Consider the following 12,798-nt stretch of genomic DNA (forward strand, 5'->3'; position numbering starts at 1 on the left):
AAGGCCAGCCTAGGCAGCTTAGTGAGACCCTGACTCAAAATAAGAAATAAAGACACTGGGGTGAGGCTCAGGGATGCAGCAGCTGCCTCTCCTGCACGAGGTTCCAGTTTAATCTCCAGTACTGAGGTGGGACATGTGTGTCCAGCGTGTCCCGTAGGGATCAGCTCCAGCCCTGTCTAGACGCCAGCTCCTGCGTGCCGCCCGACCTCTGTCCTTCAATTCTGCGGCAGCCTACTTCCGAGAGCCACTCGTGGCTGACCGTCTAGCCTCCTCCGGTGTTTTTCCACTCAGGGTGAGAGGGCTGCTGAACACGCTCTGATCAACTCCAGTGGCAGCTCTGACACAAAGCACCCTTGGCTGGATCAGACCCTAGTCATTGGCCACATCTGCTTCTGAGGACATTATCAGCCCTTCCCCAAAACTGATTCTGTGACTCACTGGCAGAATTTGAATCAAGAATCTTTAGAGCTTGGCCCTGAGAAATCCTCTAGCCTCGAGTTTTCCGGTAACATCAAGGAGGCTGGAATCCCATCAGCAGTCCTGACCCTTGTTCTGGCTGGGAGCGGAGCCTCGCTGCCTCTCTGCAGCACGTGGCTCCAGCCACCTCACCGGCCGTGCCTCAGCAGGTTGAAACGAGGTGAACCTGGGCCCTGACCTCATCAGCAAGACAGAACACAACACGAGCTGGCAGGGATGCTGAGGGGGCAGAGCCACAGGCTGTGGGGATGGAAATCGGGAAGGGAAACAGTATGGAGGCTCCTCGAATCCACGGAAGTAGAACCCCACGTGGTCAGCAATCACATTACTGGGTACGTGTCCCCAGGAAATCAGGTGAACACGTCAGAGAGATCCCCGCATTCCTACATCCACCACAGCACCATTCACCACAGCCAAGGTGTGGAGTCAACTTAGGTCGCTGATGGAGGGATGGATGAACAAAGTCCAGCCGGATGTGGAGGTGCACGCCTGGGGAGGCTGAGGCAGGAGTATTGCTAGTTCAAAGCCAACCCCAGCAGGCGCTAAGCAACTCAGTGAGACCCTGTCTCTAAATAACATACAAAACAGGGCTGAGGATGTGGTTCAGTGTCAAGTGCCCTTGAGTTTAATCACCAGTACCAAAAAAGAGAAAGTCTACTGTATACAGAGAAAGGAAATAAAAAAATTAAAAAAAAAAAAAACAATAAAAAAGGAAAAAAATACTATCTCTGCAAAATGGATGAAACTGGAGGACACTGTGTCCGGGGAGTCCGTCAGGCACAGAAAGACAACACTGCATGTTCTCACACGCGAAAGCCAAGAAACTTGTCTCACACAAGCAGGGAGCACGACATCGAGTCCCAGAGCCTGGGGAGTCGCTGAGTGGAGCCCAGCGGGGTGGGAGGAAGAGCCCTCTTATTCTACAGCACAGGAGATGACCACAACAATCAATCAATTCCAAAGTCTGAATGTCCCTAATACAGAGAAAGGATCAGCATTTGAGGGGATAGATATACCAACCCAGATCTGATTGATCAGCACGCACTGTCTACTTGCACTGAAATGTCACGCTGTGCTCCGTGAATATGTAAAATAATAAAAATTGTTATTTGTTTTAAAAAAGAACCATCAGGACTGGGGATGTAGCTGGGTGGAGAAGAGCGCTCACCCGGCATGCACTAGGCCCTTGATTCAATTCCCAGCGCTACAAAAAGTTAACAATTTTCAAGCAAAGAAAGCGTGTCCCAAAGAAAAGTAAAAGTTATGCTATGACCCAAGAATTGGCTGTGGACCAGGGGTGAGGGCTGGAGGGGGGCACCAGGGGCGAGAGGCTTCCCTTCCCAAAGGCAGCCCTCTTCCACTGCCCTCTCATTCTTCATGAGAAAAAGACAGAGTCAAGGGCTACAAAGTTTTTCTTAGTGTCACAAACGGGTAACAGCACTAAAGCAAAGAGTGTCTGGCCCAGAACTGACACTTCCATCCCAAAAGAGGAGCCTAAAACCACAGCTACCGCCTGTGTTTCCTGCCCTGATCCATGAAAACCAGTCCTGCTGCTCCTCCGACCACGGTGGCCAGTCCCCCCGGTCTGAACAGGAGCTGCTGCAGCAGCTGAAGCCACTGCCTGTGCTTGGTTTGGTTTGTTTTTTTTTTTTTTTTTTCTCTCTTCTTTCTGTCTTCTGCTTCCTACTTCCTTTCCCTGCCTGCTCCCAACTTGATTTTTGTCTTCTGCTTCTTCCTAAAGGTACCCCGGGCTACACAAGAGGAAAACAAACGGTCACCTCAACAGCGCGTGCCAGCGGGTGTTATTTTGGAGGACTCTGGAGAGCTCTGACACCAACTCCTTGTACTTGGTGTAAGAGCTGCCCCAGCTAGACTGCTCCAGGACCCGAAACGCCCCAGACCCACGAGTGTCCCGTGACCTCTTCTGCCTCCTGCCTCTGAGGTGCTGGTGACGTGCACAGAAGGGAGCTGCCCGAGGACCCAGCTCGCCTTCCACCTGGACAGCTGGGCCTCCGCCCCTGGAATTGGATCGACCACCCGTTCCAGCACCAACATCCCTCCCCTCCCTGCAGCACTTGCCCCCAAGGCTGCTGATGCCACCGGCCACACAGGGCCAGCGAGAGCCCCGCCCAGGGGTCCAGCCGACTCCTGCGTGTGGCCACCTGTGCCCTGGGGACAGGAAGCCCTGGGCTGGCCTTTCTCCAACTGCTCCTTTCCACTACCTGTGACACTCTGCCTCCCTCAGGCTGAGCATGGCGTCCTCTTCCTCCTCCTTGTTGGCACCCCACCCGTTGGTCACCGTCACGCACCGTTGGCACCCCTACCTTTCACTGTCAGCCTGAAAAACTTCAAGGTTCCTGTCAAAGACCTGCTGACAACCCAGCCTCCAAGACCCGGCTTCCTCCAGCCCACAACCTGGCCTGCCACCTCCGTCGAGCGGCCACCCCTCCAGCCTTGCGGACCTGGCGGGTCCTGACCCTCTCACTCACCCATGGGTCCTGGGCTCACGTTCTCACCCGTCTGAACTGCGGGTGCCACTCAGGTCTCCTGCTTTCCCCGCAGGCCTGCCCATGCCACGATTCCGGGTCCACACACCGTCTGGCTTCCTGGTGCTGCTCAGGGTCCCCGCACGTGACCAGCAGCCCTGGGCACAGGCTCCCGGCTTCTCCCCTCCTCTCTGAAGGCCGGCCACCCCACAGCCACACAGCTCAAAGCTTCCCTTCCCATCCCATGAAGCACCCGCGGCTGGGGTCGCTCGGTGGCAGAGCACTTGCCTAGCCCGCACAGGGTCCTGGTTCCATCCCCAGAGCCACAGAAAAGAGAAAGGAAGGAAAAAGAGGAGCACAAACATGAAGTCCCTCCAATTCCTACCCCGAAAGTTGAGGAGGGATGTAACTAAGGATAAATGAGATTAGACTGAATCTTACCCCTTGCCCTAACCACACCCAGCTCATCTCCTAGCGGACCAGGTCTGTCCTTCTGTAGCACTGAGCCAGCAACGCGAGCATGTCACTTTGTGTCATGTTGCTACAACGCTGACTCGCTAAAATCTGCGCACTTGGTGGGGTTCTGGCACGGCCCTCAGCTTCCAAACAGAGATGCCCTACGGACATTTTTAAAAAGCCACTTGCCCCCTTCAGATTGATGAGACTGCCCAGGGTACAGGTGAGGGAGACCCCCAGTGCACTGAGCTGCCCACTCCTGCTGCCCCACAACCCACCACTCTCCTGCAGTCCAGCCACCCTGCAAAACCAGCACCCCAAATCCCTCTAGCTCTCCTGTTTTACTGGATTTCTCGTGAGGCCAGACGCCCTCAGGCAAAAGTGCCTCTTCCTCTGCTGCGAGCCCCGCTGGCCGTGTTCTGCGCAGGGCAGGAGGGTGCGGCGACAGAGGCAGACACCTCCAGGCACAGACTTCTAGAAGCCCTGGCAACCGTGCTAACTCGCTGACCACAGCGCCCGGATCTTCAGAAATGGGCATCTGCAGCAGGCCACTCTGTGATGTGGGCAGGCCAGGGCCGACAGAGACCAGGGGCTGCATGACATTCCCGGCTGTGACCACAGATCTCCAGAACACGGACACCAGCAGCCTGAGACCTGGCCCCGGGCTAAGCATCGCCGTGATTTTCTTGGGAATTCTCTGTTGTTTCACTTAATAAGGTCCCTTCTTCTGGAATAGGATGGTAGTTTGTTCTCAGAAATCCGAAGAAGTAAAGCTAACGCACACACAGTGAGGGAAAGAGAAGCCAGCGGCAGGAAGTTAGACTCCAGGTCTCCAAGCCAGCTGGGAAGGCGGAGCAGCTCCTGAGGGCCTCCGCAGAGCTGGAGACCAGAGCCAAGCCTACCCTGAGTGCTGGGCACCAGAGGGGCTCGGTCGGTGCCGCTGGGCCCCAAGCCTCTGGTGCTACTGGAGGAGGAGCCTGTAGGAGTTGGCCCGTGAGCGTCCTAGGTCATGGGTTGTGCTCCTGAAGGGGGAGGGAACCCCAGTGGCCCCCCACCAGGATGCGCTGCTGCCCAGGCCCGAGAGCAACGGGATCACCAGTCACCAATCACACCTGAACCCTCTAAAACTGTGGGTAACGTCCACCACTCTCCTGAGGAGTCGATCACCTCAGGGATGGGTCACAGTCGCGGGAGGCGGCCAGCACACCACGCCAGGGCTCACTTTCCCTGGGACACTCAGGCCAGTCCCCGTGTCCTGCCGACAGGGCCTTGTGATGCTTCACACTGTGTATCACTGTGCGGCCAGGTGCCAGACACCTGTTTAGAAGTTCCTCTGGATGTCTGTCTCGGGGTGCGGTTGTGGTTTGTTTTTGTTTTTGTTGTTGATAGACCTTTATTTTATTTAGTTAGAGCCCCAGCCCCAGGGGTGTTTGTAATGACATTTACATTTTCATTCACTAACTGAGAGTTAATCAGATTGGCCTCCATAATAAATACCATTTCCTCAACAAAAGAGGCTGGCCCTCTGCACGGGGGTGGGGGGGTCTGACGGCAGGAGCCTCTGGCCTTGACCACAGCAGCAGCGCTTCCCTAGCTCTCAGGTAGCCGCTGTGCGGTCACACAGCCAGTTTCTTACCTGAGACTCCCTCCACCCCTCGGCTGACTGAGCGCCTCTGCCGGTCCTGCTTCTCTGGAAAGCCGAGATGAAGCAGCTGTGCTGAGCCAAGCAGCTGCTGGGGCATCAGGCCACCAGCCCCGGGACAGCTTCCCACACTGCAGGACCGTCCCTGCGACAGGACTTCAGAGCCAGGCTGACCTGCAGGGAGCACTGTGCCAGGTGGACGCTGGTCCCCAGGGACACTTGAATGCTCCTACAGGCTGGTCCCCTCGGGGCTCCTGCCTTTGGAGAGGCTTGAGCTACCCTCATGTTCTGGTCCCGTCCCCTCCTGCCTCTCCCCGTCATTGTCCCAACAGCACAGGAGCAGTTTCCCAAAGAACACGGCTGTGTCCCTCACCTCAGAACCCGATAGGCTTGGGTTTAGATTCTGGGGTGCCTGCCTTGGAATGCACAGTGCGGAGCTGTGCCTCTGAGCCCTGACGGCCATCCCCAGGGCTGTACTAAGCAGCTGGGCTGAGTCCATCCAGGCCTGTTCCTCTGAGGGGGACATGAGGAAGTCAGCCCAGGCAGGAGAAGGTGGGCTCCTGCACTGGGAGCCTGGGCTGCCACTGCCACAGCAGGCTCCAAGTCCACAGGTGGACACTCAGCCGGGGCCAGAGCAGAGCCCCTCCACAGCTCTGCCCTCCCAAGACAGGACCTCTGACTGCCCCATCCCCTTTCCCAGAGCCTCGTCTCCAACCTCTGCTCCCTCCTGCCCTGCTCAGGTGAGAGCCAGCCGCACCCCTCCCACAGTCACACACGGGGAGCAGAACAGGGTGCCCCCCCCAGCCCTGCCCTCGGGTTCCAGCCTGCACGAGTGCTCTTCCCACGCGGGTCTAGGGCTACTTCTCCGGGACCATCCAACAACTTCCTTCTTTCCCTTGACAAAGTAGACACCCTGGCCCTCCTGCAGGGACACCCTCAGTCTGCACTGGGCAGTGGTCTCACGACACATCTCTCAGCTGGGCAGCTGCAGGATTCCCTCACTCCACTGCCTGCCCCCACCCTGCACTCTATCCCTCGTTCCCGCCGAGTGACTGCACGAAGGCCGCTCTGACTCCCTCCTTCCCTGATGAAGACCTCCCTGCGGGTCCCTGGGTAAACACCAAGCCATTCAGCACAGGAGCCCCGTCACTGAGACCCGCCTGACGGGCTGGCCTTGCCCCTCACCACAACCCCCCACTCGAGCTACTTCCCAGCTCAGGCAGAAACACAGCCCTCTCCCGCCCGCCCGGCCTGGCACACACCTGGCCGCCAGGGCTGTTTGGTGGTGCCCCAGCTTGAAGCCTGCCTGCTGTGCTCTGTCAGAGTCCCCAGGACACACCGCGAGCAGACAGACGGGCCTCGACTCTGTGGCCTGGCCGACTTGTGTCCTGCAGACCACGGCCCCTGAGGGGCAGGGCCTTATCGTCCTGGCTTCCCATCCCCAGCACCTAGCACGGTGCGTAACGCAGCGCGGGCACCTCCTGGGTAAAGTAACGGTCCATTAGTACATGGTTGTTACGGAGGCATAGCCTGTGGGGTCCCAAATAATATTTAAGGTGAGTACAGATATCGACAATACACCAAGGCAAAACTTTAGAAATGGCTTCCAGGAAAGGCAAACGGAAATCCCGGTGGAATACTGTGAGCCAGGAGGGCGGTGAGGGTGGAGCAGGCCACACTGCTGGCTCTCGGGTGGCCAGGAGCAATACCCACTTTCCCAGAGACCAAAGGTGGACATGCGCTGACCTCTGAGGAACGCAGGCGGGTCCTGGCTTGGCTCCTGGGCCCCTGCCCCACAGACAGCTCTTGTAATCAACAGCGGCCAGTCCCCTGTCCATGTCTCTCAGGAAGTCACCCTCGGCCCCAGGCTCAGGTGAACACAATCTGCTAAGTACACCTCACAGGTGTGTCTGGTGATATTATCCTGGACATGCTCTGGACCACGATTGGGAATCTGAAAAACATCCTGATACCTACCACTTGGCCTCTGTGTCTGAGGGAACATGGAAGCCTGAGGCACGTCTGTGTCTCCTGGCGGGACTCCCCACACAGGGAGGGGGCACCCCACTGGCCTGAGGCAGGCTTCTGTGGGATCACCTCACCTGGAGAGCAGGACTGTGGTGCTCAGCAGGACGGGGTGCTCAGCTCCCTTCAGAACAGGAGGCACCTGACGGGAAGCCTCACCCGCCTCTTGAGGCCCTGCCCCACGTAGAGCCCGGCTCTGCAGAGCCCACCACAGGAAAGCTCCGTGGCCCTGCACCCCCAATCATGGCCAAAAACAATTTCAGTCTGGGAAATATTCAAAGTAGGTGCAACCAGACAGACATCCCCTTTATCATTATTATTTTTAGTTTCATTAAAACACTCAGAGAATATCTAACCTTGAGAAGTGTAACCTTCTGCAGTGTCTTCCAAGAAAAACCAGTCGAGGTGCAAACGGAATGTGATTAGTGAAGGAAACTCTCCCACCACACAGGGGCGTTAGCTGCTTAGCTGATAGAATCGGGTGGCGGTGGGTCTGCAGAAACTGATTCACAATGAACCTGGGCACGACTTTTTGACGCTCATTGGATGGCTGGGTCAACTGCTTGTTAAAAATGCTTAGACCATGATGACCACTGGACACCACCGCTTTCTCTTCATTTCCTAACTTTCGGATGGAAAGCACGCTTCCAATTATTAAGAGACGGTAGATAGCACCTACATTTTTAAGTGTGGGCTCCGCCTGGACATAGGAACTCAGGCTGAGCCACACCTAGAGAAGCCAGAGGCCACATCCCGTGCTTTCTGACCCTGGTGGGAATGTAATAGTCGGGTGTAGCCGGAACCATGCTGGGCAGCATCTGCTGCTCTTGGAAACCACAGCCACCTCAGGCTTCGAGGCCATGGCCACAGCCACCACAGTGCGGAAGTGGCCTCCGGGAACAAGGTAACTAACAAGGTGCTATTTACCAAGCAGGCCAGGGGGCTGGGTCCCTCCTTGGCCCCCTCCGAAAAGCTAAACGGATAAACCCCTCTGGAAGAAATCGCCTCCGCTCATGGAGGGTCGCGGGGGAACTGAAGGGCCCACGGACAGGCCCACCGCCCGGCTCTTACCCGTCTCTGCCAGGGCCTCAGCCCCACCCATCCGCGGGCGCCCTCACTCTTCTGGGAGCTTACTACCTAGAGTTTCCTCCCACCTTTGACCTGGGCCACGGCCACCCACCTGCTGGTCGGCCTCCTGTTCTGTGACCTGGCAATGGGTAGGGCCTCCCCGTGAGCCGTGGGGAACGGGTGCACCGGGGCGCAGGGGCTTTCAGCTCAGTAGCACTTTCCCGAGGAGACGCCCGACGTGATCCACAGGATCTTGGGGAAGAACCACGTGGGACAAGGTACCTGCATAATTACTCTGGTGAAGAACAGTGTCCAGTTGACTGATGATGCTGGGCTGAGTTGTCCCCGAAACACTCCATCAAAGCCCTAAGCCCACTACCTCAGCAAGGGACTATACCTGGGGCATGTCCTCCACAGAGCGACCAAGTTAAAATGACCAGGGCCACTGCCCTAGTCCCATCTGACTAGTGTCCTCACAGGAGGAGGACATCCAGACACACAGACAACAGGGTGTGAGCATGTGGAAACACCGTGGGAAGAGGTCACGAGAGGGTGGCCCTCTGCAGGACAAGGAGAGGGGCCTCAGGGAACCAGCCCTGCCCACACCGTGACCTTACACCTCCAGCCTCAGAACGAGAGGGAACACATTTCTGCGGCTTCAGGCACCCAGGCTGGGGCCCTTGGTTGTGGCAGCCCCAGAGACCGACACCGAGGGCTGGTTAGGAGGCAGTTTCGACAGTCGGGCCAGACGCAGAACAGCGCGAAGGCACAGGAGCAAGACCGACACTGGGGCAGCAAGGGAGCCCTAGAGGGACAGTCGGCCTCCCCGCACGGGAGACACCCCAAATCTCTGACCAACTGACATCGCTTGGTGAAGAGTAAAATAAGTTCAGCCCAAGCACATCTGCTGTTTTGCTCTTCTTTGTTCTTGTTCTGGTTTCTTTCTGGTTGCTGTGGAATGTTACACGGCCTCTCCTTAGACAGCCTGTCTCCAGTTTCCTGGAGAGGGTCTGACCGTACTTTAAAAACATCCGGGCAGGGCTGGGGCCGGGGCTCAGGGCAGAGCACTGCCCAGCACAGGTGAGGCCCGGGTGGATCCTTAGCACCGCATAAAGATAAATAAATAAATAAAGGTGTTGTGTCCATCTACAACTAAAAATATATTTTAAAAAAATATTCCTGTCGTTACTCTCCGCGTTCTCCGTGTGCCCCAGGGTGTTCTGGGCCCTGGCTTCAAGGTTCAGTCCACTCTCACTTATCCCTAGTTACATCCCTACTCAATTTTTGTATTTGCTATTTAAAAATCTTGAGTTCTTCAGAGAGCTGCCCCTAAATATTAAAGGATTGTTTTATGCCAACTCATGACAGAACTGGTCCCTAAATAAAAGCAAGTGCCACAGTCAAAGGGGCAGAACAGATGACAGGGACTGTAGCTTTGCTGGGCGAGGCCCTGCCTCTGGGAAGAGTTTAGACCTTTTTTTAAAATCACCACTTCTGTTCAGATTTCTCCTGCATGATCCCAGGGAATCCTGGCCATGAAGCTTATTCTAAACACCAAGAAGGCTGAGGTGCAGAATTAATTACCTGCAGTCACAGAGATCAGGTTTTCTTATTTGCAAAATAAGACAAGATACCTACCTCATAAGTTTGTCCTTAAGACTAAACGACAGTATCTGTAAAGCTGGCACAGAGCACGCGCTCCAAAATTTCATTCATTCAATGAACTCCTTCCATGACTTCCAGGGTCCTGGGATGCAGTGGTGAAGGCTGGCCACCCCTCCTGCACACACAGGGGCTCCAACACCAAGGCCATCCCCCTCGCGTGTGAGTGGGGCTGGACACAGCCCAGGAACACCCAGGACTAGGCCAGCCTCCAAAGACCTGAGGGCCTGCTTCCTGTCTCCTCCCAGGGGGCGTCTCTGTGCCTCACTAGGTTCTAATCCCATCTCTGCTGAAAGAGGCTTCTCTGTCTCTTAGAGCAGGTATCACTCCCCGGCAGCAAGACTCTCCTGCTGGTCTCACCTGAATTATACCCTCTCCACAGAGTTACGGAGCTGAGAGAAAGGCAAAACAAGTGAAGAACTTCCAACACTTAGAAACACGCCCCAAACAGAATACTTCTCTTTCACTTAACTTTTGTATGCCTTACTCCCCCAGAGGGGTCAAGAACACACAGGTGCAAGACCTAAGTTCAGAGACTAAAGGTTAAATACGACCCAGACAAAAGCTCTGAAAAGTAGCACAAGAGTGGGATACAGTGGGAAGGAGAGAGCCACCACCCAGAGTCAGAACCCCAAGGTCAAAGGGACCTCTCCTCTTGAGTCCCCATCCAAGAAGTCATTCACCCAGTGAGCAAATGACACTCCCCAACATACACACACATGCGCGCGCGTGCGCACACACACACACACACACACACACACACACACACACACACACGCCGAGTCCAGAAAAAGCATGAGAAGCCCCTGAGATGATGTTTGGCAGAATCAAAATGAAACTAGGCAAGAAGAGGGAAAATCAATAGGAAAAGAAGAATACATAAAGAAGGCATGCAGCAAGTGACGGGTTCCAAGGACTTACACGCACCACATAGGGGATTTATATGGTAGTGGCAACATGAATTCTACCTCTAATTCAAAACACACCTGCTTGTCAAGTGGTAGGCTTCCCAAAGTAACTTGTAAGGTGGGTACCTGACTCTCACTCCTCTGTTCCTCATTTATGTAAGGACCACTAACACCTATGAATTGTTTTCTATTTGCAAAATGATTCAGCATAGAAGAGACATCCAGCCTCGGCTCCCACCCAGCCCTGCAGACATCACATCACAAAGCCTGACTCACTGGGCCCTACACTCTCCACCCGGATGGGTCCTGCAGATTGTCCCGGTGACTTCGGCTCCGCAGGGGGGTGAGTGTTAACTGGTCTGTGTCCCTGCCCGCGTGGAGAAAGGTGCTAACAAGGAAGCCAGACAGCTCTCCGTTAATTTGTGGGTGACTCATGGGTGCGAGACCTGAGGCAGAATGACCTAGGATGAGGTGTCCACCCCAGGCCTGCCTTCCTCACCTAGGGGACAGTAATCAGCCTGGAACCGCTCATCAGTACTGGCTACAGACACTGACAGACTGTTCAACAGCTTCATAACAGTGGCCACAACACAGCAACCCTGACCACGGAGCGTGTTCACCTCTGCTGCTTCCCTGGAGTACCACGAAGGTGTCTGCCACACATCCCAGGGCCACCACGCGGCTGCCACACGGTGCTCCACGTCACCACGGAGCCGTGCCGACTTACATCAAGTCCGGCTCACTCAGCAAATGTGGACTGAACCTCCCCACGGGCCTCCTCTGTTCAGCACTGAGCCAAGGGCGCCTGGGAGCATCGTCAGCCCCAGACCCTCAGAGCAGAAAAGGGAACAAAGAGCTCCTGCTGACCGGGTCCAAACCTTCTGTAAACAAAAACTCCAGCCAGGAATTTCCCAAACAACCAGAGACGTGAAGCTAATTACCCAGTGGGTGTCCGAAGTTTAGACAGCACATGGAAAGGAACCGAACCGGCCCAGGATGAGCGGAAAGCAGGGGCTGGGTGCGTGACCAGGACTGGGGTCAGCAGGGGACACAGGACACTGGCTCAGGGGGTCAATCTGGTGAGAGGCCAAGAGGGGGGCAAGGCCACGAAGGGAAGGCCGGAGAGGAGAGCCTGGCTCACTGCCTGCTGCATGTGGAACACAACAGCACGTGGACACGGGAACTCTGAGCAGGCCTCGCCTACCGAGCGCTCGCCCCGTGGTCCAGCGTAAGAGTCACTCGGTGGCAGGAGGTTTCAGGCTCTGTGGAGGAGCAAAGAGAACCTCGCTTCTCCCTGGGAAGGTAGCAAAAGCACCACAGAAGAAAGCCCAGGAGAGAAAGGAAGGAGGGGAGAGAGGGAGGGGTGAGGAAAAGGGTTTCCCAAAAGCAGGGTGACCAGGAGAGGCCCGTGAACCGGTGGAGAGCCCCGGGAAAGCACAGCTGGTGGCTCTGGTGTGTGTGGACAGGGAACAGCGGAAGCCGGGCTGAGAAGGTGGCCCCGGAGCAGGAAGGCCAGCTAGGTGCGGTCAGGGCCTAGGCCGGAGAGTGAGGCCAGGAGCCCTGGACTGGGAGACCGCACCCACCAAGAGGAAACCAGCCTCCAACCACTCGGGGCGCCCAGAAGAATGACTTCCTGACCCGTGGAAGGCCGCCAGGACCGGGCTCCCGCTGAGGAACGGCGCGAGATAGTGCTTTACCCAGTCACACTGCAGCCGTGGCGGTGAGTCTGTCCTTGGGGCAGCAGGAGGCAGAGAGGACCAGGACAGACAGACAAGCAATGTTCTGCTGCAGGACGGTGAGAATGTAACAGAAGCAAGACCAGCTCTCCCTGGGGGCCAGAGAGCACAGACCAGAAGAAAGAGGAGACACAGGAGAACCCACCCGGTGAGGGGAGCTGGGCAGGGCCGGCACGGCCAGGAAGGGACAAATGGGAAGCCATGGAGCTGCACCAGCAGACCACAGCTCTCCGAGAAGGCCTCAACCAGAGTGGGGAAAGAGAGAGAGAGCTGAAGAAGGAGGGAAGGAAGGGAGGGAGGGAGGGAGGGAGGGAGAGAGGGAGGGAGGGAAGGAGGGA

At 56.3% G+C, this 12,798-nt stretch overlaps 1 protein-coding gene across 1 annotated transcript in view; it reads right to left on the reverse strand.

The window, feature by feature from the left end:
* The window catches only part of Fgf2 (fibroblast growth factor 2), a 36,224-nt gene that overhangs the window by 23,103 nt on the left and 323 nt on the right, over positions 1-12,798 (reverse strand). Inside the window, exon 2 of the mRNA XM_078020753.1 lies at positions 12,363-12,455. Coding sequence (XP_077876879.1) covers positions 12,363-12,455 — 93 coding nt within the window. The remainder of the gene's footprint in view (positions 1-12,362; positions 12,456-12,798) is intronic.

Source organism: Ictidomys tridecemlineatus, chromosome 9 (assembly GCF_052094955.1).
Source record: "Ictidomys tridecemlineatus isolate mIctTri1 chromosome 9, mIctTri1.hap1, whole genome shotgun sequence".
NCBI classification, from domain to species: Eukaryota; Metazoa; Chordata; class Mammalia; order Rodentia; family Sciuridae; genus Ictidomys; species Ictidomys tridecemlineatus.